This window comes from Nilaparvata lugens, chromosome 5 (assembly GCF_014356525.2).
Source record: "Nilaparvata lugens isolate BPH chromosome 5, ASM1435652v1, whole genome shotgun sequence".
NCBI classification, from domain to species: Eukaryota; Metazoa; Arthropoda; class Insecta; order Hemiptera; family Delphacidae; genus Nilaparvata; species Nilaparvata lugens.
In genome coordinates, this window is record NC_052508.1 from 60,923,233 (window position 1) to 60,947,393 (window position 24,161).

Genomic DNA, 24,161 nt, shown 5'->3' on the forward strand with positions numbered 1-24,161 from the left:
ATTTTCAATTTTTATTTATACAAAAAAATTTAAATTTGTACTTAAATTTGTATTTAAGAGTAGTCATAAAGAAAAAAAGACAAAATCAAAGTACCTTTTTCAACTTAATTTTATTCATCACTACATGTTCCGACTTTACAATAAAGCTGTGTTACAATAAAAAATATTGCGCTATACATACGGTAAATGAAATAAAAATAGATTATATATATATTTTTAGTATTAATTACATAAAAAATCAATTTAAATTTAAGGAGGAATCCATTTAAAGAAATTTAAGATGGATCCATTGGGTTGCACTCGCAATTGACCTTCTTGTAACAGAAACACATTGTCAGGCATTGAAGTGAACAGAACAGTCAAGTCTCAGCACGATGACATCCAAATGTTCCTATGTTTGCCAGCTGATTAGAGGCATCGATCGAAACTGAAAGCGTTCTGTTCGTATTTTGTATTTATCACTTCCGTTTGATTCGGAAATAATTCATCAGCTCCCTCCCTTTATGGGACTCACATGATGCAGGAATGAATGAACAAAGAGCGAGGGAAATTTCGGCCGGGGAACGCGTGAAAGGGAAATTCTGTTTTCCCTGAGAAGGGAGTGAACGCCGGCGACCGGCTCCGAGCTAGATTTGGCCAGCAGTCACAATGTGACAGTGGTGCAGAGTAGTAGCCACCTCCCGCCATGGGGAATGGCATGAACAAGGTATCTGCTCAATGCATGCATGCTCTAACCTGTTATCTATATCCTAGACAATCGGCATGGCATGCTAATCATTCATGCTGCACTACAATACTGCACTATCACAACTCATTCATTCATCTTCTCTATATTCATTTACAGCTTCCCGAACTCATTGCACTCTCAAGCTGCTTCCATCATGACTTCCTGTTCCAACTATTGTTTAAAAATTGATAGTCTACCATATAATATCTTGACTAAACATGTCAATGTGTCATGTTTTTCTCTCTGGTCTACTCATTACCGCTGAATCAATTAGTTATCTTCTTGGAATGCTGTTGAAAAAGGTGATTTATAATATCGAGAAGTCATACGACGAACAATAATGATATTTAAAAAATGAAAGTACCACATCACTTCCCTTATATTCAAATTAATAGATGTAAAGGAAAGAATGGTTTTATTTATTTATTTATAATTTTACAAAGGCGACTTTCTAGAAGTATTTTAAGCCTAGGTGATGTTGGGATGAATAATAATACAATGAAGGTAGAGTTATAAATGAATAAAAATTATAGGTTATGCTATCCAATAACTCAGTTACCAGAGAGTTGAATATTCATCCAAAAATTGTACTCACTATAACCTTAGTGTCCGGTTTCCCATTAGGGAACTTTGGACTATATACGGCGAGGTGGAACTACCCTTGGGTCTCCCCACCATTCAAAGCCATACTCTAATAATAATAATAATCCAAAAGTATGACTTCTTGAGATTGTATGTATCATCCTTTTCAACAGTAAACTATTTTTATTTCATAATATAAAGGAAAGAATTGGCTTATAGGATAGTAAATTCACGAATGACGCATCATCACGTGTGAACTACTGGACTGATTAAGTTGAAATTGTGCGTATAGAATCTCAATTTACCGAGGATGTTTACAGGTCTTTTTTAAAGTCTTCAAGTTTTCAGTTTGTCATGTTTTTAATTGAACCCTTGCGGAGCATAGGTTACCTGCTAGTCCAAATGTAATGCTTTTCTCTCTATGTTTTTCCCGCTGAAACAATAATTAGTGATCTGCTTGGAATATTTTTGAAAGGATGATATATGTAATCTCAAGAAGTCATACTACAAACAATAATGATATTTTAAAAAAATACACCACAACAGTCAACATCACTTTCCATACACTCAAATTATTTTTAATATTGTTCTAAATTTGTAACTCTAACAACCCTCTATATTCATCCACTAGTAAACATACTGGATTGAGGAAATTTCATTTTCAATTTGTAATATATTATTGAAATTAGATAATACATACTGACTTATGTAATTCTGATAATTATTAACGTCTCTATTGAAACAGTAGCTAGAAAAATAAGTGATATTCGTTTACCCTTACAGATGGTGTACTAAGACCTGTATTCCTATCTTTATTAAAAGAACTACGCGGAAGCAACAGATGCCAAGATCACCCCTCTAGCTTCACTGGAAATAATTGTATTTTTATTTTTATGACAATTTATCTAATCGCCCACGCACAGCGATCACTATGTGCGTGAGAAAATTCAATTGACGTTTTCACTCGGCATGCTTTTAATATGAGAAGAATGTACCTTATTTATGCAAAGAATTCCACATTGAAGTTCAGAATCAAGCATGCACATACACTATATTCTCTAGAACCAGTAAGCACCATAATAAAACTTATACCTTCTACGTGCCTTCAAATTGGTTCATCTAATTTATAAATATAAATAATTGGTGACACGAAACAAAATCTTTGAAGACTAATGAAAAGCTTGAATCTTGATGCTTTGAATGGTACAGTAGACAACATTGAAGAAGAAAAAATATGCCATTTTATTGGGTTAAAAGCTACTTTGTTTCTTTCCCAATCATTCATAATAACGAATGATTGATTGTGTATCATAGGAAATTACCGTGCGTTCTAGGACTTGCACTCATAATGAAAAAGTTCCCGCAATGAATGTATCGAATATAGTTATTTGTGCAACTAGTGCGCAAAGTGACAGTTTGCTGCACCGAAAGAAACGTTTACGCCCGAGCCGTAGGCGAGGGCGGAATGGTTTCTTGAGTGCAGCAGAGGAACTTTGCGGACGTATTTCACATTAAGTTTTTCCTACAGTTACCATTGTATATGAAAAGTGGGTAATTATGGGTAAAATTGCCTGAAATGCATCAAATGTTTTTCTGTGTAATTTTATTATTGATAAAAACATTAATTTATTGTCAAATTGAATAAAAATGTTGTCCTTGGTTATAATATATACTTAATAAGTTGCTGGTTGTGCTTCGTTGCACGTCTGCTCACTATAGCAGCCCAGTCACTGTTACCAACTTCATTTTGATTTTGCTGCACTGTTGCTCCATATAACCTACTGAGTATTTTGCGTTGCCATGTTGCAAATCTGGAGTGCAGAAAAAATTTTCCCGCACTAGAGCGGAAAAGTGATTCTTTGCGTTCTGTAATCAGTGCAGCAATGGCCACTTTTCAACGTAACTGTAGGAAAAATAAATTTTAGCTGTGATATGAAACTCAACCTGCTGGACAGGAAGATGACTTTGAATGAAAAAGAAGTATTTCATGTATAAATCAAATCAATTTTATTGCCTCAAAAATATACATAATATTGAGAAAAATCATTTGAAAGTAAAAAAAAAAATTACGTACCGTAATGATTAAATTTCTTGAAATTTATTGGCGCTATCAGGAAAACCTTATTGGTTTGTGTGGACGAGTAATAATAAAACCGTATAAAAAGTGAGTTTGAAATTTGAATGAAATTTTAGTTTTAATGAGATGCCAAAACTTTATCACAATTCAATGATAATGGAGAGTTTAGTTGTCTACTGTGCAATAATTAGAGTATTCAGAACAGAATTTGCAAAAACAAATGCTCCACCTCGATAGTCATCTTGCAGTCGAGAATAAATAATAGAAATAGAAGGTTCCAGCTTTCCAATCGAGCTACCTGTTGGATAAATTCCTCTTGTTGGTTATAGATGAGCCGGAAAAAAGAATTGAAGTGCAGTGCAGAGATTATAAAGAGAGGAAGCTCCGGGTGTGGAAAGAAGAATGAGCGGGAGAGAGGGACTGAGTGAGTGGGTGAGATAGGAAGCTCTGGGTGTAGAAAGAAGTGAGAGAGAGTGTGTGAGTGAGATCGGATTGCAGATGAGTGAAAGCAGAGCTTGCTGAGGAAATTGAGAGGAAAAGCATACATTGATGCCTTCGCGGCAACAATACGTACAATAACAATTCCACAATCAGAGTTGCGGATGGAATAGAGCAATTGTTTTCAGTTCCATTAACTGATGATCACATATTGGGGCTACGGAAATTGCTTGTCAATTGCCGCATTTCGCTGCTGGCTCACATAAATCCACCCCAAAACAATTCTAAATAAAAGTCTGCTTAATTCCCATCAGCGATTAATTTTTTACAAGGGAGGGATGAATGCCTACGTAGTTCTGATGTCTTTAATAGCCATCAGTTATAAGGTCATTTCCCTTGAATTTCTTGAATATCATTATCGAAGAAGAATATGCCTGTTATTTCTTTTCCGATCCTTGTATTGTTTGTGCTAACCTAATAAATAAATATTAATTTTTCACGTAGTAAAAAGTACAGATACATACTGTGACGTCACGTTTGACATACAATAAAATAATTCAGAAAAAAACAAACTATCTTAGATAGAATTATGGTTACTGTAAATCAGTCACTGACTATCTTTTTGATTTCCTTACTGGTATTCTTCAATATCTTCAAGAGAGCAGCGGTAAGAATTGTTAACTATCAGTTACTTAAACCCATGGTGGTTTATTATTGTGAAAATATTCATGCATCTATCACTGAGCTAAAGCTGTGGTCAGAACCCCTGTATATTTGCGAGCCGGACGGCCTTAATTTTTTGCAAATTTATTTGCAAGCTAGGGATAATAGCACCACCAATACTGGTATATCCAAAAAGTGTTATCAAAATACATAAAGTATACGTATTGTATGTGATATACTTCATCATTTTATTTTTAACATAATTTATATTCTATTTTTATACGAATACAGGCTATTTCAAGCTTAAACTGTATCGTTTTGAAGGATCTAGGAGAATAAATTGATTCAAAATCAGTGAGGAAATGTCCAACTGCTCAACTCAACTAAAAATGTGTTCAAAAGTGGATGAAAGCAGAATCAAAGTTTATAAATAAAAATATTTATCTGAGTACCCTCTTAAATTATTTTGTCACGACATGTTTCGGCTATTAATGCCATTTTCAAGTAGCCCTAAATAAAACAGACAATCAAAGTTTACAAATAAGTAATTATGAGTTGGCTGGAAATTGAATAATTGCAATATTTTCTTCCCCGAGTCGTTCAATCTTAACACAGTCTTTGTTCAAACGTTGACCTCGATTAGCTCTACAAGATACATTCGAGCCTCTCTCACTCTTCAGCTGTGAGAGGCACTGAGCCAAATATGGTGTAAGAGTGAGAGAGTATAGAGGATTTTCGACCGCGGAATAGCGTTGCTGGGAAAGTTTATAGCTGAAAACCCTCAACAACCTTTCTCCTTCTTAAACGGTTGCTTGCAAGCGTTTTGTAGGTCGATATTGATTTCAAAGAAGAAGGGCTCTGAATTGATTCTCCTTCGCATACACGGTCCCTTGCACGCAGACGTTATATGTTCTCAAAATAAGTGGCTACGGTGCAACCACTCAGAACAAGGCTTTCCCGAAACAGGGCTCATTAACGTCTGGTCTTCGCTACTAATTACATTAATTATTGTGATGTAAATCAAAATAATTCTCATCCATATCTAATGAACATATCTGTAATTTACAAAATCAAATTGTGGTATTGACAACATCAACGTCTTATTCTTTCAATGATTCAACATAGATTGGTATATGCTTAAGCTGCGTTTACACCAAAGTTATTAACAAAATGATTATTTTTCCGTCCTTATATAGATTCTATTAGATTAAACGGAGCTTGACAAACACATATGCACATCATGTGTCTTATAAGTTATGTTCAATCTAATAGAATTTATAAGGACAGAAAATAAACATTTTGTTAATAACTTTGGTGTAAACACAGCTTTAGAATATAGTTACCTATATTTTATCAGACATATCTGGGATATGGTTTTTTTATAAGTGTGATGATAAAACAACTGTAATATTTATAATCTGTTATCTCTGTTACTAAGACACATATTTAATGTCGAATAAAGCTCGTGTTGAGTCCAATTCTATTACAATTTATTCGACATTAAAAATAAAATAAATGGGTCCGAAAAGAAAAACGAGTAAACGTCAAGATTTAGTCAGTGAAGGAGAAAACGATTCGCAAAACCAAATGCTTGGAAAAATACTGAAACCAACAGTTTTATCGATTGACCAAGATTCAGATGAAGCACCGAAAACGTGGAGACATTGGAAGGTAGCATTTTTAAACTTCTTAAAAAACAGTTCAATCCCGAAAAAGGATGAATTGAATGTTTTGATCAATTATGTGTCACCGAATATTTTTGAAAGTATTTGCAATTGTATATCATTTGAAGAAGCTATAACAACTCTTGAAGAAAGCTTTATAAAACCTCAAAATGTAGTACATGCACGTTACTGCTTATCTAAAGCAAAACAAACCCATGGAGAATCAATTGATCAATTCTTTAATAAACTAAAACGGCTAAGTTTACCATGTAACTTTCAAGCAGTCACGGCTGACGATAACAAAAGTGAATATATCCGAGACGCGTTCATCTCCGGATTAGAATCATCGAAAATCAGACAACATCTTTTCGAAATGAAATCGCTAACTTTGCAAGACGCTATCTCACAAGCACGAATGTTAGAGAATGCTGAAAACATTGCTAAAGAATACGAAACCAGTTCAGAATATTTTAACACAGTCCTAGCAAACGAGAATAAAAATACCGAGAAAACGACTTTAGTCCGTAATTCTTACCAAAAGAAGATTCAATGCACTTACTTTTTTACTTTTTCGTGTCCGGACTTCAAATTTTTCCAGCCCAATACCGGGCAAGGTCGGCAGCTAAATCATTTCCCTCCCAGAGGTCGTCAAATGTGCAGTGGGTTGGCAGTAGGGGGCATTGTAAAAGGTGTCGCATAGTCTGTGTATCTCCGCAGTCGCAAAAAATCTCCTCCGGTTGCTTGTATCCCCATTTAACCAGGTTTTCCTTCACCGGAGCCATGCCAGTTCTTATACGATTAAGGGTTCTCCATGTTAACCAGTTCAGATCCAAACCTGTTGCCACATTTTCGTCTGGAGGGTACCATTCTGGTGGTTCTGGTTTAGTACACTTCAAGAAACTACGTCTAGACTTTAGTCGAAAGCTGGGCGGTTCTTCGGTCCCATATAACATGTGTCTATCGTCGAAAGTCTGCTTAAATCTTTCCAGATACTCATGGGTGGCTCTCCGGATGTTAGGGGCGACTACTCCTGCTGCTTTGTAGAGTTGGGTGATGGGAGTCGGCTTCATGCATCCAGTCATGATACGGCAGGTTTCGTTAAGTGCCACGTCTATCTTTTTGGAGTGTGTGGATCGACACCACACCGGGCATGCATATTCTCCAACTGAGAAACTGAGTGCTTTTCCAGATGTCAAGAGAACCCTTGGGCTTGCTCCCCACTTGCTGTTACGCAGTTTTTTGATTATGTTGTTTCTCGCGTTGACTTTTGAAGCAGTGTTTTGGCAGTGTGTTTTATATGTTAGTGATCTGTCGAGGGTGACGCCTAGGTATTTGGGTGAGTCTGTATGTTCTAATTGTTGGCCTTCCCATTGAACATTCAGTTCTCTTCTGGCCTCCTTTGATCGTATGTGGAAGGCACACAGTTGTGTTTTTAATGGATTTGGCTTTAAACTGTTTTGTCTGTAGTATACTGACATGGCAGATAGTATTGCAGTTAGTTTTCCTTCCACTGCTTCAAAAGTCCGACTTTGAACTGCGATGGCCAAGTCGTCAGCATAAAGGAAGTGACGTGCATCAGGAGCTATAGGCTGGTCGTTGGTATATATGTTAAAAAGAAGAGGTGAGAGCACGCTTCCTTGGGCCAGTCCATTAATCTGATTTCTCCATCTGCTTTTGTTCCCATTGAGACTCACATAGAAACGCCTGTTTTGAAGGAGAGACTGAATTGTTCTGACTAGGTGGAAGTCTTGAGTTAGGTTGTATAGTTTTGTCATAAGTAGGTTGTGGTTGACTGTATCATACGCAGCTGTAAGATCTATAAGGGCTACTCCTGTAACAGTACCTTCCTCATATCCAGTCTCAATGTGTTCAGTCAGGTTCAGTATTTGGCTGGTACAGCATTTCCCAGGGCGAAATCCTGCTTGTTGGGGGATCAGCTTTTCCTCAATAAAAGGCCCTATTCGTTGGAATATGATACGCTCATATATTTTATATAGATGACACAAGAGAGATATGGGTCTATAGCTAGTGGCAAGGTCTGGTGATTTTCCTGGCTTCAATAAGGCGATCACCTTTGACTTTCTCCAGATTTTCGGCAAGGCAAAGGTGTTTATGCATGTGTTGAAGAGTTCCAGTAGCCATGTTCTGGTTTTCATTCCAAAGTGATTAATTTGGTCTGTACAGATGTCATCTATGCCTGGGGCTTTTCCATTTTTCATTGTTTTTAGAGCGGAATCCAGTTCTTCCATCATGATGGGTTGTTCAAGTAATTTGTTTTCCGACTCTTCTTTGCGTATTATTTTCCTACGGGTTAGTTTTCCTTTGGTTTTTCCATTTAAGAGTAATTGGTGGGCAATCATGTTTGAGGTAACTCTTCCAGGCAGGTTTATTACACAAGGGTCTCCACTTAGTTTTTTGATGAGATTCCAGGCTATTTTGCTACTATGCGTCATGTCTAGACGTTCTAGTGTTTCAATCCATTTATTCTGTCGGGCCATACTTGTCAAGTGGGTCACTCTTTCACCTAGTTCTATTGTTTCCTCGCCAAAAGGGTCTTCAGAGTACAGTCTCTGGTATTCATCCAGCAGTTCTTTAGCTTCAGGAGACATTCCTGGAATGTATTGTTGTCGGCATCCTCTGGGTATGTTTTTACACGAGATCTTCCTTAGAATCTTAACAAACTGATCGTAGTTTTCTGGGATGGCTGGAAGGTCAGCGACAGCATTATCTAACTCGTGGCTAAACTTGTCCCAATTAGCTTTTTTAAAATTAAATCTTCTCCTGAAGGGTATAGTGGGAGTTTTCAGGGCTGAGTATACCTTTATACCGATTGGGCGGTGTTGACTTTTTGGTATATGGTCATATACTGTTTTGACGCATTCGCCAGAAATTCTGGAAGACACCCAGCACAAGTCTGGGTTATATCCACGCCTCCACGCTCGACTGTAGAATGAGCAGGGTAGTTTATGATCGTGGATTATTGTTAGGTTATTTCTTTCTGCCCATTCTTCCGTTTTGTGTCCGTTGTCATCGGTGGTTCTGTAACCCCAGGATGTTGAGTGGCTGTTAAAGTCTCCCACAATGAACTGTACTGTTTGCGAGTGGAAATTATCAGTTTCTTGGAAGTTAAAGTCCTTGTTCGGCGGTTTGTAAATTGATGTCACCGTATAGTTTCTCAGTTCCACAGTGATGATTTCGATGTCATCCACGTGTGTGCTGTCTATGGAGGTTACTAGGGCATTGGTTTTAGCAAATATTGCACTGCCGTATCTTGCATGGGGGATTTCTGCGATTAGTGTCATGCCATAGATCCGAGGTCGGGGTCTGGATTCGTCCCTATGTGTTTCCTGAATACACAGTATGTCTATTTTCTGTTCCCTGCACATCAATGATAAAAAGTCTTCTTTGGATCTAGTTAAGCCTTCAACATTAAAGCTCACTATCGTCACGGATGGCTCTGAAAAGTGCCGATTTTTGTTGATCAGTCCGGTGGTTGAAGGATTGGCCGTCATTTTGACGTTGCCCAGGGTACGCCCGATTTCTTTGGCTAGTATTCTCTTTTTCTCTTGCTTTCACTTGTAGGTTGCAATCTTCGTGGAGGCTCCTTCAGTGTACCCCGATTCAATGCAGATTTTGTGGCTATAATAATCATACTGATAATAGCCAATGCCCAGCAAAAGGACAACCATGCCTAACTTGTAATCGAATAGGCCATTTTTCAAAAGTATGCAGAGCACGAAACGATAAAAAAAACCAAATGGTATCTGCCACAGTAATTTCAGCAGCAAATACCAGCACTGACCTCTCAAAATGTCTTGTTCCTATACGTGTTAATGGAATAGATACATTGGCACTATTAGACACTGGGAGCACAGCTATTTTTTAGATAAGAAACTAGTAGTACAATCGAAGATGAAAACTATGCCATATTCCAATTTGATTACATTTGCTTCAAGTGCCTGCAACACTAAAACAACTGAGTGCGCTTTGAGTGAAATATATTTCCAGAACGAAGAATATAATGATTTTCCTTTGATCGTATTGAACAAATGTTGCGCTAGTGTAATTTTGGGACACGATTTTCTAAAGAACTTTTCATCCATCACTTTTGATTTCGGTGGATCTAAAGCAGCACTACAACTGAATGAAGACAATGACGCAAGAAGGCCTACTTATGAAATTAAAAAGTGTGCTCTAGCCCAAGCTACAGTAGAACCTGTCTCATTGTTTTGTGATCTTCAACCGGACTGTCGGCCTATAATAACTAAATCGAGACGACATTCAGAAGAGGATTACTTGTTTATGATGAATGAAGTCAAACGGCTTAAAGATGCTGATATTATAGAAAATAGTCATTCTTCTTGGAGAGCTCAAGCATTTGTTACTTCAAGAGAGAACCAAAAGAAACGTATGGTGATTGACTATTCACAGACCATCAACAAATTCACGAATTTGGATGTCTATCCACTACCACTAATGGAAGAATTAGTCAATAAGGTAGCGCAATATAAAATATTCTCATCTATTGACCTGAAATCTGCCTATCACCAGATACCAATCTTGCCTGAGGAAAGGCATTTCACCGCATTTGAAGTTGGACACAAACTGTATCAATTCAAAAGAATTCCGTTCGGAGTCACAAATGGAGTAGCTGCTTTCCAGAAAGTGATTGATCAAATCATAGAACAAGAAAATTTGACATCATGTTATGCCTATTTAGATGATATTATTGTATGCGGAAGGACCCAAGAAAAACATGATGAAAATTTAGAAAATTTCTGGAGAGCAACAGAAAAATATGGCCTCACGATTAATGGAGAAAAGTGTAAAATATCTATGGAGAATTTAACCTTTCTGGGATTCGAAATTGGTCAGGGTATGATTAAGCCCGATCCAGATCGATTGAAACCACTCCTTGACTTACCAGCTCCAAAAAATCAGAAAGAATTGAAGCGTGTCCTTGGAATGCTTGCACACTACTCCAAATGGATAAAAGAATTTTCAAAAAAGATCCATCCACTTGTGCATAATACTCACTTCCCGTTGAATGAAGAATGCAGAAATATATTTGAATCATTAAAGAAAGAAATAGGATCTGCAGTTCTAGTGCACATTGATGAAAAAGTCCCGTTCACTTTGGAAACTGATGCCTCAGATTACGCTATTGGAGCAGTATTAACACAGAATGAGAGACCAGTGGCGTTTTTCTCAAGAACTCTTTCCACATCTGAAACTAGGAACTCTGCAGTGGAAAAAGAAGCTTATGCCATTGTGGAATCAATCAGGAAATGGCGACATTACTTACTTGGACGAGAATTTACACTTATCACAGACCAGAAATCAGTTTCATTCATGTTTAGTAATAAACAAACCAGCAAGATTAAGAATGACAAAATCCAACGATGGCGCCTCGAATTGTCAGAATATAAGTTCAATATAATTTATAGAGTTGGAAAAGAGAATATACCAGCAGATACACTATCAAGAGTCTGTGCCACTGTTGGATGCCATACAGATATAAAGAAACTGATAAAAATTCATGAGGACCTGTGTCATCCAGGAGTTACTCGACTCCATCATTGGACCAAAACAAAGAACTTACCATATTCAATAGATGATGTAAAAGAAGTATGTTCCAAATGTATTACATGTTCTGAAATGAAACCACGCTATGCCAAAGGAACTGGCCGCCTTATCAAAGCAACTCGACCATTTGAACGTCTTAATATGGATTTCAAAGGCCCACTACAATCAAGTTCAAGGAACAAGTATATTTTAGTTCTTATAGACGAATATTCCAGATTCCCATTTGCCTTCCCCTGTCCTGACATGACTACTAATACAGTAATAAAACACCTTACATCACTATTCTCTCTTTTTGGTGTACCGTCTTACATACATTCCGATAGAGGAACATCGTTTATGTCATCAGCTTTGAAAAATTTCCTACTATCAAAAGGAATTGCCAGCAGCAGAACATCGCCCTATAATCCAGCCGGTAATGGGCAAGTCGAACGGTACAATGGAGTTATATGGAAAAGTGTGATGCTAGCCCTAAAATCGAGAGGTTTGAACAACAGTCACTGGGAACAAGTTCTCCCCGATGCCCTTAACTCTATTCGTTCCCTATTATGCACAAGCACCAACTGCACACCACATGAGCGGATGTTTTTACATGCAAGAAACTCAAGTAATGGAAAACCATTACCAACCTGGCTATTGACACCTGGACCAGTATGGTTGAAGAAGATGACAAAAAACTCAAAACAAGAATCGCAAGTTGAAAAAGTTGAATTAATCGAGAGTAACCTGAATATGCGTTTGTTCGCCACAACGACGGCAGAGAATCGACAGTCTCACTTCGCCAGCTCGCCCCATACCCCACGAGTGCCGATTGATATTAAGGGGGGAAGATTGTGATGATAAAACAGCTGTAATATTTATAATCTGTTATCTCTGTTACTAAGACACATATTTAATGTCGAATAAAGCTCGTGTTGAGTCCAATTCTATTACAATAAGGTTTATTTTAGGTCTACTAAGATTTTTTCATAATTATTGACGCATTCATGTACATTAAGGGTCGGTTTCCGAGCTCGGGATTTAGCCAAGTCCTAGACTTTAAACAGCTGGAGTCAGAAAATTGGATTTCCAAAACGGGGCGTAGTTGCAGCTTTTATAACAGTAGTCGTAGTTTTTATTTTCTCATTTCTATAAATTGGAGACGTTTTTCCTTGACGAAATTAGACATTCCTAAATAATTAAAATTAGCTGAAACTTTACATTATTTTCTCTTTATTTTATTTTGTGTTCAATTTTCTAGTTTTTCGAAAATTTAATTCAAACGTGACTATGACAATGACTGCGACTACGCCCCGTTTTGGAAAACCAATTTTCTTACTACAGCTGTTCAAAGTCTAGGACTTAGCTAAATCCCTAGGTCGGAAACCGGCCCTTAATGTATTGTATGCCTGAATAAAGATGATTGATATATTCATAGCATGTTGACTATGAATATATGTTGTCTATTTACAATAACATTTTTCAACATATTAATGCCATTTTCAAGTGAGTGAATAAATAAAATGACATTAATTTGTTGAAACATGTTGTGAATAAAAAGTTTCGAAAAAGGGTACTATGATTATTTTTAATTTCCAGATAAATAGGAGTAGCCCTCATCAGAACGTTAAATTTAATAATAATACTGATAAATTTAATATACTAGGAATATATCCCAGGCATATCCGACAAAATATATTCTAATACAATATAACTATATTCTTTGGTGACTTTATTCTAAGCATACCAAAGATGATATCATGTGATTTTCTATTTTCCTATAAGAATTGAAAAGTCTATTAATAAGAGCTACCATAGATATTGTTTATTCATTCGCAAACAATTGAGAATAGATTAGAAAATTACTGAATGATTTGCATTATTCTAATGTGAATTATTTTCATATTGATCCCAGTTTGTATGATACATTTAGATTAGATAAGAGTTCTTTATTAATGTAAGTTACAATATATTCTGGCTTATAAACTAATTTACAATAAATTACAGTTACTTTAGCTAAATTATTCAACAAATTTCACAAATTATGAAAAATTCTCAATCAGAATGAATGAATTGAATAACGATAGTATAGTATTGTAATGTAACTACATAAATCGGTGGTGTTTCATCAAATAATTGTTGAGTCTCTTCAGTGTTTATAAAAAAGGAGATATGATACTGTAAAGCCCCCTGCACACTGGGACTATAGTGGCGTCCACTATTAGATTCCAATGTCTCTTCAGTGATCATAAAAAGGAAATATGATACTGTAAAGCCCTAAGCACACAGGGACTATAGTGGCGTCCACTATTAGATTCCAATAGAGGTGAAACGCCATTACACAGGGACATTAGCAGCGTTTAAACAGGGACAAAGGACCGAATTTAATTGCTACCACTAATTGCCAGGTCTAGTAGACGTCACTATTGTCTCTGTGTGTGACGGGCTTGAATACAGTTCACATTGAAATATTTGATAACATAGTAGAAATCAACTGAATACTCCAGCTCCACCATAATGCGTTCCACTTTACAATGAATATACAGATATAAGGGTTTCAATTAAACTACACATGTACGTTCATTTTTAACATAGGTAGTATATTTTTGTTTGTGAATAAACACATGTAAGGGTTTAATTTGGCTACACATGTACGTTTCTTTTACCATAGTCTATTTTTGTTTCATTATAGAAAGGTTTCACTAGCTCCACAAAGGTCCCCTATGCCTTAGTGAGACCCACGGCAGTATTTGATTAACATATTCCTGTTAGTATCCATGTCTATCATACGACAAGTCAGATCCTTTTCTAGCTCCGCAACTTTACCAGATCGTTTTTAACAATGTAGAAATATAATTTAATAACAAAATATTTGGTCTTTTATGAACATTTGTTATTTGATCATTGAAAATATAATGCTTTAAGTGAATAAATATAATTTACTAATTTAAACAAGAATGAACAATAATCATAAATATCGGTGTCAGCTCTACCGGTATCCTCTACAGAAACAGAAAATCGGCAATGCTGTTTTCCTATCTTTCTTCACTGCCATGAAAACGTAAAAATCACGTAGGGTATTACTCTGTGCTATAGTGAGGTCTACGTTATAATGGCAGTGTTTGATTAGCAATGGTGTCCTATCTTTGTCTATCATTCAACAAAGCGGATAGCGCTATCTGTTTCTCGCTTTGCTCTATCGCCAGATCGTCTTTTAACAATGTAGAATTAATAATTAATTGAAGAAATATTTCATCTTAATTATAAGAATTCATTATGAAATTAAGTTATTGAAATATAGTATTTCTTGCTTAATAAAATATAATTGATTAGGTATTTCAAATGAGAATGAACAGTTAATATTACATCAATAATTATGTATCAGCTAGCGTCCATAGAAGGCATTGACAAGACGGAGGATCAGCAACGTTGTTCTACTATCTTTCTCTCCCCTGCCATTATAACGTGGACCTCACTATAGGGTGTACCACTCCTATATAGTTCGAATGATCCGTTCAGCTGTGATTTTATATATTGCATTTTCTATTAGTTTAGGAATTTAGTTCAGTCTATTAGTTATTATGGTTCAGGAGTGAGCAGTTTATTGCTTTTTAGCCTCTTCCTTGTAGGTAAAATATTAGGCTATAGAGATTGTGTGGGACAGGTGTATGGAATAGAGCGATGGTTGATACAGCGGTGTAAGTTTTAGACAACACTTTTCTCCATTGTTGTTCTCAGTTTTTCAATAGTTTGATTCCCGCAGTGCGTCTATTGATCTAACAATCCAAACTATTTCAACAAGTACCGTACCGCATCTTATAAAAAAATACAAACCAATAACTTTTGCGTCACCTCTCAATCTAATTTGTTGTATCCTACTTATTTCGTATTTACATTATGAAGAGTCTATTGACTTTCAATTACTTTTAAAGCTTTTTTGGCTCATATCTATTGGTTAACGGTAAAAAAGGGTGGTGAATAAAGTTACCCTCCCACATGATCAAGTCAAGTTTCTGCTCATGTGAGCATTCCTTCAAATTAGTGCCAACTATACAGTCAGCTGTGAACTGTCAGTGAAACTTCAACAAACTATTGCAAAGGCATTGGTCACGCGTTATCTTTTCCAAAACTACATAACCTCAAATAAAAACAAAATCGGTTTATGTAGCCTATCAATGTGAGTAGAATATTATGTTTATTACATTAGTTAACAAATAATAACTTCTAATTATTTAATAAATTTTAGTTTATGTTATTAATAGCAAGTTTGGATTTTACTGTATGCTGTAACATTCTACAATACTTTACTAGACTAATAACTGCAGCACAACAATAAATGTTGAAGGATGAGACCGGTTTCAAAATGTTCTAATAACGTAACTTATTTTATATAGGCTACTTTATTTGTTAGTTGATAAATAATTCCATAGTAACTTACCGTACCCTTCTTTATCAAAGTTTTATATATAAAATACAGAAAGACTATTTTTGAAATTTCTTAGGCTAAAATTGGATTATTTTAACAAATATTTTTAATTAGATTCAAATTATCAAAAGTATCTTTATTATTTTATTGCAAATTAAATCTATACTTATAAAATTGTAGTTATTGTGTAGCCTAATATCTTCTTGAAATCAAAATATTCATGATTAGTCTAAATTAACTTAGATTTGATCCCACTTAAGTTTACGATTAGTTTGTTTCTTACAGCTGCATAGAAATCTTATTTCGGTCTCTTGTTTTGTGAGGTAGACCCATCATAATGTAATGAGAGAGTAACGTACTTCTTTGGGGTGCAAATCGATTATTTTGACAATATTTATCACGTCTCTATAGCTACAACCGCTTCTCAATTTTGTGAGCACTATACTGTAATCGCTATTGATTGTAGATTGTGATTATTACCATAAATCAGCACAAGTTTACAGGAACAAGTCTAGGTAACAAGATAACCGGGTTTCACAATATCCTGTTGAATTTTAATCAAGATTAAATGCCAGTCAAAGAAGCCTTCTTTTTCTAAAATGCTTCTTTGATTAGGCTAGTTAGGCACCCCCCCCCCCGAAAAGTAGACCCACGCTAATCCACAAAAAACAAACCACGCCGTGGGATGTTTTGTAAAACATTGCTATAGAATTATTCATAATCAATCAGCTGACAAGTGGATTATTCATTGCATGTGGTACACAGATATCTGGAAAAGCCAAGCAACGGCTTACAAAACATCCCACGGTGTGGGTTGCTTTTCGTTGATTAGCGTGGGTCTACTTTGCGGCGGGCCTTATTGCGGAATTAAATCTCGATTAAAATTTTTGCAACCAGGACAATCAGACTTAATTTTGCTCAAATATTGTTTATAACATTTTTTATAAGAATTATTCACTGCGCACTATTTTTTAATAACTCTGTTGAATTTTGTTTGATCTGAAGTGGTTTTAGGTTAAAGCCTGTTTTTCTAATCCTACAGTTTTATTGATTGGTTACAAATAAATGACCAAGTAACTCAATAATCCAAGTATAGGAAGATGGTTAGCAATATTTGGCAACCATATTAGATTTAGATTTTTATACCATAACTTCAGGTGACTTATCTGAACAATATTTTTAATTCTTCAATTTTGTTTTCCATCACGAACTGTTCACTATTGAATCACTTCACTGTTATTAAATTGAACGACAAGCAGTCTAATTTCTTCAATAATTTTACAAAAAATATTTTTGATTCTCATTCAAGTAATTTGGTTGAATTTTTTATGATTATCATTGTGTGTACATTTCTTTTTCATTATATATATTTTTAAATAATAATTTTCTTTTCACAGTCAAATCAAATTGAATTAAGTATCACGAACTACGGCACATCTCATTTTGGCACACATTTTTTTTACTTTTCTAGTGAAACATTCACCCACATCTACTCACCGACAACACAGTTGAACTTTCGTTCGCAATGAAATTGAGCGCTATCAAAGTTATGAGGAAGGAATTTAAATACTGGTCTCCGTCATTGGTAAGAATAATAGCACAACTTTGAATTGTTAATCCTTTGCTAACAAAAGTTAAAATAATCAATAATTATTGCTTGTTTAAAATAAATGATATTTTATTTGTCAAGAAAATATATTATCAATGATTGAATAATAATCAATTTCCATAATTGAAATTCAATATTTTGTTAATTAATTATATCTCTACATTGTTATTAAACGATCTGGTAACGTTGCGGATATAGAAAAGGATTGCGCTATCTGCTTTGTCAAATGATAGACAAGGATAGCAACACCAATGTTGATCAAATACTGTCATTATAACGTAGACCACACTACAGCAATATTTTTATTTGTATTTCTCCTCTCTTAATTCTAATCTAGTCTTCGAAAGAGAGCTTCTAATCTTGTCATTATAACGTGGACCACACTACAGCAATAATCTTATTTGTATTTTTCTTCTCTTAATTCTAATCTAGTCTTCGAAAGAAAGCCTTATAAAAAGTAATATCTCTCGGACTTTGGAGTTTTATCAACCTTGATTTTTGGAATAAAGTGTTGGTTGTATTTCTCAATGAACTTTCAATTCAATTTTATTTTTCATGTTATGCACCGTATATAATACAATATTAACACAGGTCATGAACATTTCATCAAACAGCACACATTAAATATACACATCACAAATGTCACCTCAATATACATGTAATATAGTCTAAATAATTAAAAAACAAAGTTAATATCACAGATGGAATTATTGTAGTTGAATAAACTAAAAACAGTGGAATCAAAAGTCTCCATTACTTGAAAAGTAAAGATCATACAGTTAATTTAAATTTCAAGTTTTTACTTAACAATATTCTAATATTCTTTCATCAAGTAAATATAAAAATTGATGTATTTAATTCAGGTTTTGATGCTTATATGAGTAATTTCTCTTTTGATACCCACATGAAGTTATTGACTGATGTAGCAATATAAATGAGAACAGATATCATGTAACAGAATTGCATGTTTTCATTCAAAAGCCGCATGTCGCCCCCTCAAAATGAATTTGTTTGTGCTGGTTGCAATAAGCTGGATTATTTATTTTGTTTTCCACTTGGTGTGATTGAAGTTAGAGATGTAGTGGGTGGGGGTGAGGATCGGGGTATATACCTTTGTTGAAGTTGAGCTGAAACAACAGCAAAACAATAACATCAAGGTAGAAGAATAAACTTGGTATTCCGACTTGATATATCAGACTAGCAACCAGATCTTTTAGAACTGAATCTTCTTTCCCGTTGTCTCCTGTATAATTTTGTTGAGTCTATAAAGTTGCTTTCCCTACTTTCCTTCTGCTTTTGAATTATTTTGGCTGAACCAAGCAAGCAGTTCCAGATTTTCATTCAATATTCTTGTTGGACCACTACATGAATATAGTAGAAGCTTCTCCGTCCTCAAAAAATTGTACCAGGTTGTGTAAATCATGCAAAAGATAAAAGTAACTACAAGTGATCTTGATTTAGTGATCTATCTCTTATTTAACTATGACCTATCTTACAAAACTCGCCATCTGGAGTCAAACCTTTGCAAAGTCAAAACACTTTCCAAAGGTTTGACTGCAGGTGGTAAGTTTTGATTTACCTCTGCTATTTTTATATTTCGATCTAAACACTCCATTTTTGAATCTCTAAGTCAATATCGCTTCTGACTTTTGACTTGAACATTCCTCACTTCAAATATCCTCCAATTATTACTTCATTCGCCTTTATTACTTCATTTCCCTGATCTGAAGGGAAGCTTCAAAAATTCCAACTAAAGATAGAATATTTGAATGACTTATATAATACGAGCAGATGTATTCCCTGCTACAGAATAGGTGAAAATTGTGAAATTATTGAAAAACGAAATTACAATATTACATAAGTAAATCAATACAATTTCATCAGAAATATTGAATGGATGATCTTCATTGAAGTTGAAAATTCCTAGAAAAAAGATATGGGCTCCTTTTGGATACGAACCGGTGACCTTAGCAGCCGGGATAGACGAAGTAACGTGTCCTTTCTGAAACGTAAGTGGCCCAAGAAAGAAATCTTAGCCGGGCCGGAGTTATAAATAAAGTAAATATATCAATCAATCAATAATTTTATTCAAATCAACACAATATAATATACATAAAATAAATCAAGACACAAAAAATCACAATCAAAAATAAATTTCTAATAAAATACAAAAACAGGCTTCATGGTGGTGTGTGCTGAAAAGAAAGAAAGGAGGACAAATACCTAGCCAACTATAGTTTCCCATGTAATAGGCAGGTAGAGAGTATAGAAGTAAGGAATGAAGGGTGAAGAAGAGAAGAAAAAGGAAGTATTGGAGAAGAAAGTAGGAAAAAGGAGAAAAAAGATGTGCAAAAATTGTAAGCGAGTCCACTTTCAACGAATGTATCTAAAAGAATTGGCCTTACAAACAGTTTGCAGCAGAAATTTCGAGATTCATATGTCGATAGAACTAATCTAATAGAACTATGTTGATGATTTTCATCACTAGAAATATCCTGAAGCTCTTTCCACAGTAACCCACTATTATCCTTATCATATAACTCTTAACCAGAAGCCACACAAAACTTCATGGAAGTAATTTATTAGAGTGAACTTTACATTACATGCATTTGATGAGTGGAAAAATGTCTCCCCTATGAATCTAATGAGGTTCATGAAGTTGGAAGACAATCTGATTATGGAACTCGCTCGCAATAGTTCAGTTTCGGTTATGAAATTGCCTGATGAGGCGGAATGGATTCCCTCCTCGCCAGTCACCAGTTTTATTACTCAGTCGATGATAACAAACTATTGCAACTTGGCTCAACTTGCGTGACTCAGAGTGATGTTCTATTGACCCCAAAACAGTCGTCATCGCGAGCTTGCAGTTATAATATTAGCAGAAGCGGAACGATGGAAAGCTGAAAAGTTGACTTGAAAATCGTTCTGGAATTGTCGGCGGAAAAATTATCGCGTGACAAATTGGCAACACTGCAGCCGGTGGAAATAAACCAAATTGGAGGAGAATGTGAGTTCTGCTTGAAAATCGATTTCGAATTGAAACCCGACGAATAATGTGAGTTCCACTAAACGTGGAGCTGTGAAAAATTTAAATCGTAATAGTGTATGGAAAAAGTCCTCTAGTCCTATAGTAAGGTCCACGTTATAATGGCAGTGTTTGATTAGCAATGGTATTGCTATCCTTGTATATCCTTCTTCAAAGCGGATAGCGCTATCTCTTTCTCGCTTTGCTTTGTTTCCAGATCGTCTTTTAACAATGTAGAATTAATAATTAATTAACAAAATATTCCATCTTAATTATGAAAATCGATTATGAAAATCGATTATGAAATTATTGCTTGGTAAAATAAAATTGATTATTTAAAACGAGAATGAACAGTTGATATTACATCAATAAACCGGTATCAGTTACCCTCCACATCTGTCATTGACAAGACAGATGATCGGCAACGTTGTTCTCCTATCTTTCTCCACTGCCATTACAACGTGGACCTAACTGTAAAGGACTTTTATGATTTGCTATTAATACGTTCCACAAGCCATACCAAACTTTTCACAAGCTCCCCCATATTGAGAAACATTCTTCTGACTCTTGAAAGCTTTTGCATTTCTTCTCCTTCTTGAGAGCAGGTTTCTCACTTTCTCATTCAGATTGAGGGTGACGCATTTATACAGTACACGTTTTAGAGGCCTTATCTACACAAATCATAGACTCACTTTACTTGAGAAAGACCCATATTACATGGGGATAAAAATTTTCAATGCTTTGCCACATAGAATTCAAGACAGTGCTACTCATGATCGTGTCAAAGAAAGCCTCAAATATAGTCTCTTGAATATTTGCCCATATAAAATTGAGGAATTTTTTTGAAAAAATCTCCACTGAAACTTAATTATATACATATCTTATGTATCATGTAATATGTATTATCATCCATTCATTCTTCATTGTTTCCATTTATATTAAGTTGACGTTTCATACATCACTAGAGTTTTGCTATATCAAGTGATTCCATGTGAAAATTGTGTAATAAATAAATAAATTGACTTGAATTCTGCCTTCAGCTACATCTCAGTTATCGAATTCACACCGATTACTATTTTTACTTTCCTTGCTCTATTACCATAGGTAAGGAAAGTATTGCTTTCCGAAAAAAATTAAGGTACCCCAATTTCCAAATTTCTATACGTTTCAAGGTCCCCTTAGTCCAAAAAAGTGGTTTTGTGTGTGTGTGTGTGTGTGTGTGTGTGTGTGTGTGTGTGTGTGTGTGTGTGTCTGTGTACACGATATCTCATCTCCCAATTAATGGAATGACTTGAAATTTGGAACTTACAGTCCTTACAATATAAGGATCCGACACGAACAATTTCGATCTGATGCAATTCAAGATGGCGAATAAAATGGTGAAAATGTTGTCAAAAACAGGGTTTTTCACGATTTTTTCGAAAACGGCTACAACGATTTTGATCAAATTTATACCTAAAATAGTCATTGATAAGCTCTATCAACTGCCACAAGTCCCATATCTGTAAAAATTTTAGGAACTCCGCCCCATCTATGCAAAGTTTGATTTTAGATTCCCAATTATCAGGCTTTAGATACAATTTAAACAAAAAATTCTAAGTGGAAAGGTTGAGCATGAAAATCTCTTCAATTAATGTTCAGTAACATTTTCACCTAAAAGTGAAAATAAGCTCGAAATTCGATAAAATGTTATTATTTCAATTACAAACTGTTGGCAACTGTTGATTCTATTAAATCATTCACTATGAAGAGATAGCAAACTTCGTGTGTCTCCAGCCTTATTGTCCTGTCACCAGCTGGCTTGGATCTTTGAATAGTAGACTTGAGATGCGCGGGAACACTAGCGTCAGGTGATAAATTTCATAACGACAAGGAAAGTTGTGTGAGTGCGCCACACCAGATTTTTTATGATGCTCTTTTGTATATTTTATCTGATTAACTGAATATGTATTTTGTATTGCTGTTTTTGTGAATTAGGTCTGTAGGATATGGAATTATTGAGAATAGGATTATGGAATTGGGTCTGTCGGAACATAGCTCAGCAAAAAATAAAAATCAATCAATCATCCAATTCATTGAGGTCCACGTTATAATGGCAGTGGAGAAAGATGGGAGAACAACGTTGCGATCCTCTGTCTTGTCAATGCCTGTTATAGACGGTAGCTGATACAGGTTTATTGATGTAATGTTAACTGCTCATTCTCGTTTAAAATAATAATCAATTGTATTTTATTAAGCAAGAAATTATATTTTTCAATAATTTAATAATGAAATCTTATAATCAAGATAACATATTTTTGTTAATTAATTATTAATTCTGCATTGTTAAAAGACAATCTGGCAACAGAGCAAAGCGAGAAAGAGATAGCGCTATCCACTTTGTTGAATGATAGACAAGGATAGCAATACCATCGCTAATCAAACACTGCCATTATAACGTGGACCTTACTATAGGTTTTCTGTCACTTTTTTCCTGTATGTTCAAGTATCTTTAATGAAATCTGTTGTTATAACTCCTGCATTATATTTCACAATTTTCCCCTGAAGCTCTTTCAAGAAAATTTCAAAATTTACTCTACAAAGCAATTCTAACAAGTGTTGAAACTGTGCAAAAATTGAAAGGTGCAAAGTCTAGACAGTTTAAACTGTTTTCAATTGTAAGTGGTTCCTCGGGGAGATAGCTCAGGACTTTCTGTGTTAATTGATTCTCACTCCTTTATTTGTATGAGATTAACTCCTATTTAACTCTTTTTTGTAGAAGTCATCTTTCTTCTCATCACCGCTGTTTACAAAATATACTGAAATCGTATTATTCAATTTAGTCACACCTCTTCAAGTGGTCTTGTTACAAGTCACTACTCGAGTCTGAGGTTGAATAGCTGATTGAAATCTTGTTTTGAAATTATTCACTTAGGAAGTGAGAGCGTTGAGTTCCCAAGTTAGGAAGATACAGCGGTGAGAAGTCTTGTAGTATGTAGATGCTATGTTTTTTTTATTGACAGATTTTTGCTATTTTTCCTTCGCTGCTCTATTTGAGATTAAATTATTTCTCTATCATTATAATTTGTATTTTTCCAGTGGTTTATTTATTGTTATTGGTTGTCTATTTTATGTTATCAGCCTCTCGCTGATGACAAAGCATGCGTGTATCATAATAGACATGGATGTTTATCATGCATGTTCTACCGTTAGTGGCCAGCCTAAGGTTTGCACAGACTATATATCTTGTCATAAGTAAAGATTCCGCTTGAGCTTCTGCAACAATAACGAGACAATAGTTTGAGAATAGTTTGATACTCGAATGGTTGCTATTCAAATCGCGAGCTGACAGTAGTTGGGGTGGGGGTCAGGTTATACAGGGTGCAAGGGGTTGGCTTATCGACCCTAA

General features: G+C 35.2%; 1 protein-coding gene across 3 annotated transcripts in view; it reads left to right on the plus strand.

Moving 5' to 3' along the window:
- The first annotated feature begins 254 nt into the window (after positions 1 to 254).
- Positions 255 to 24,161, plus strand: part of LOC111048774 (dual specificity protein phosphatase 15) — a 70,255-nt gene continuing 46,348 nt past the window's right edge. Inside the window, exons 1-2 of one of the 3 annotated variants that reach the window (XM_022334741.2) lie at positions 255 to 706; positions 17,611 to 17,724. In XM_022334741.2, the coding sequence (XP_022190433.1) occupies positions 17,665 to 17,724 (60 nt within the window). In that variant the 5' untranslated portion in view covers positions 255 to 706; positions 17,611 to 17,664. Of the gene's footprint in view, positions 707 to 15,798; positions 15,891 to 17,610; positions 17,725 to 24,161 lie in introns of those variants that run through there. The other 2 variants (XM_022334740.2, XM_022334743.2) reach the window with 2 other exon arrangements.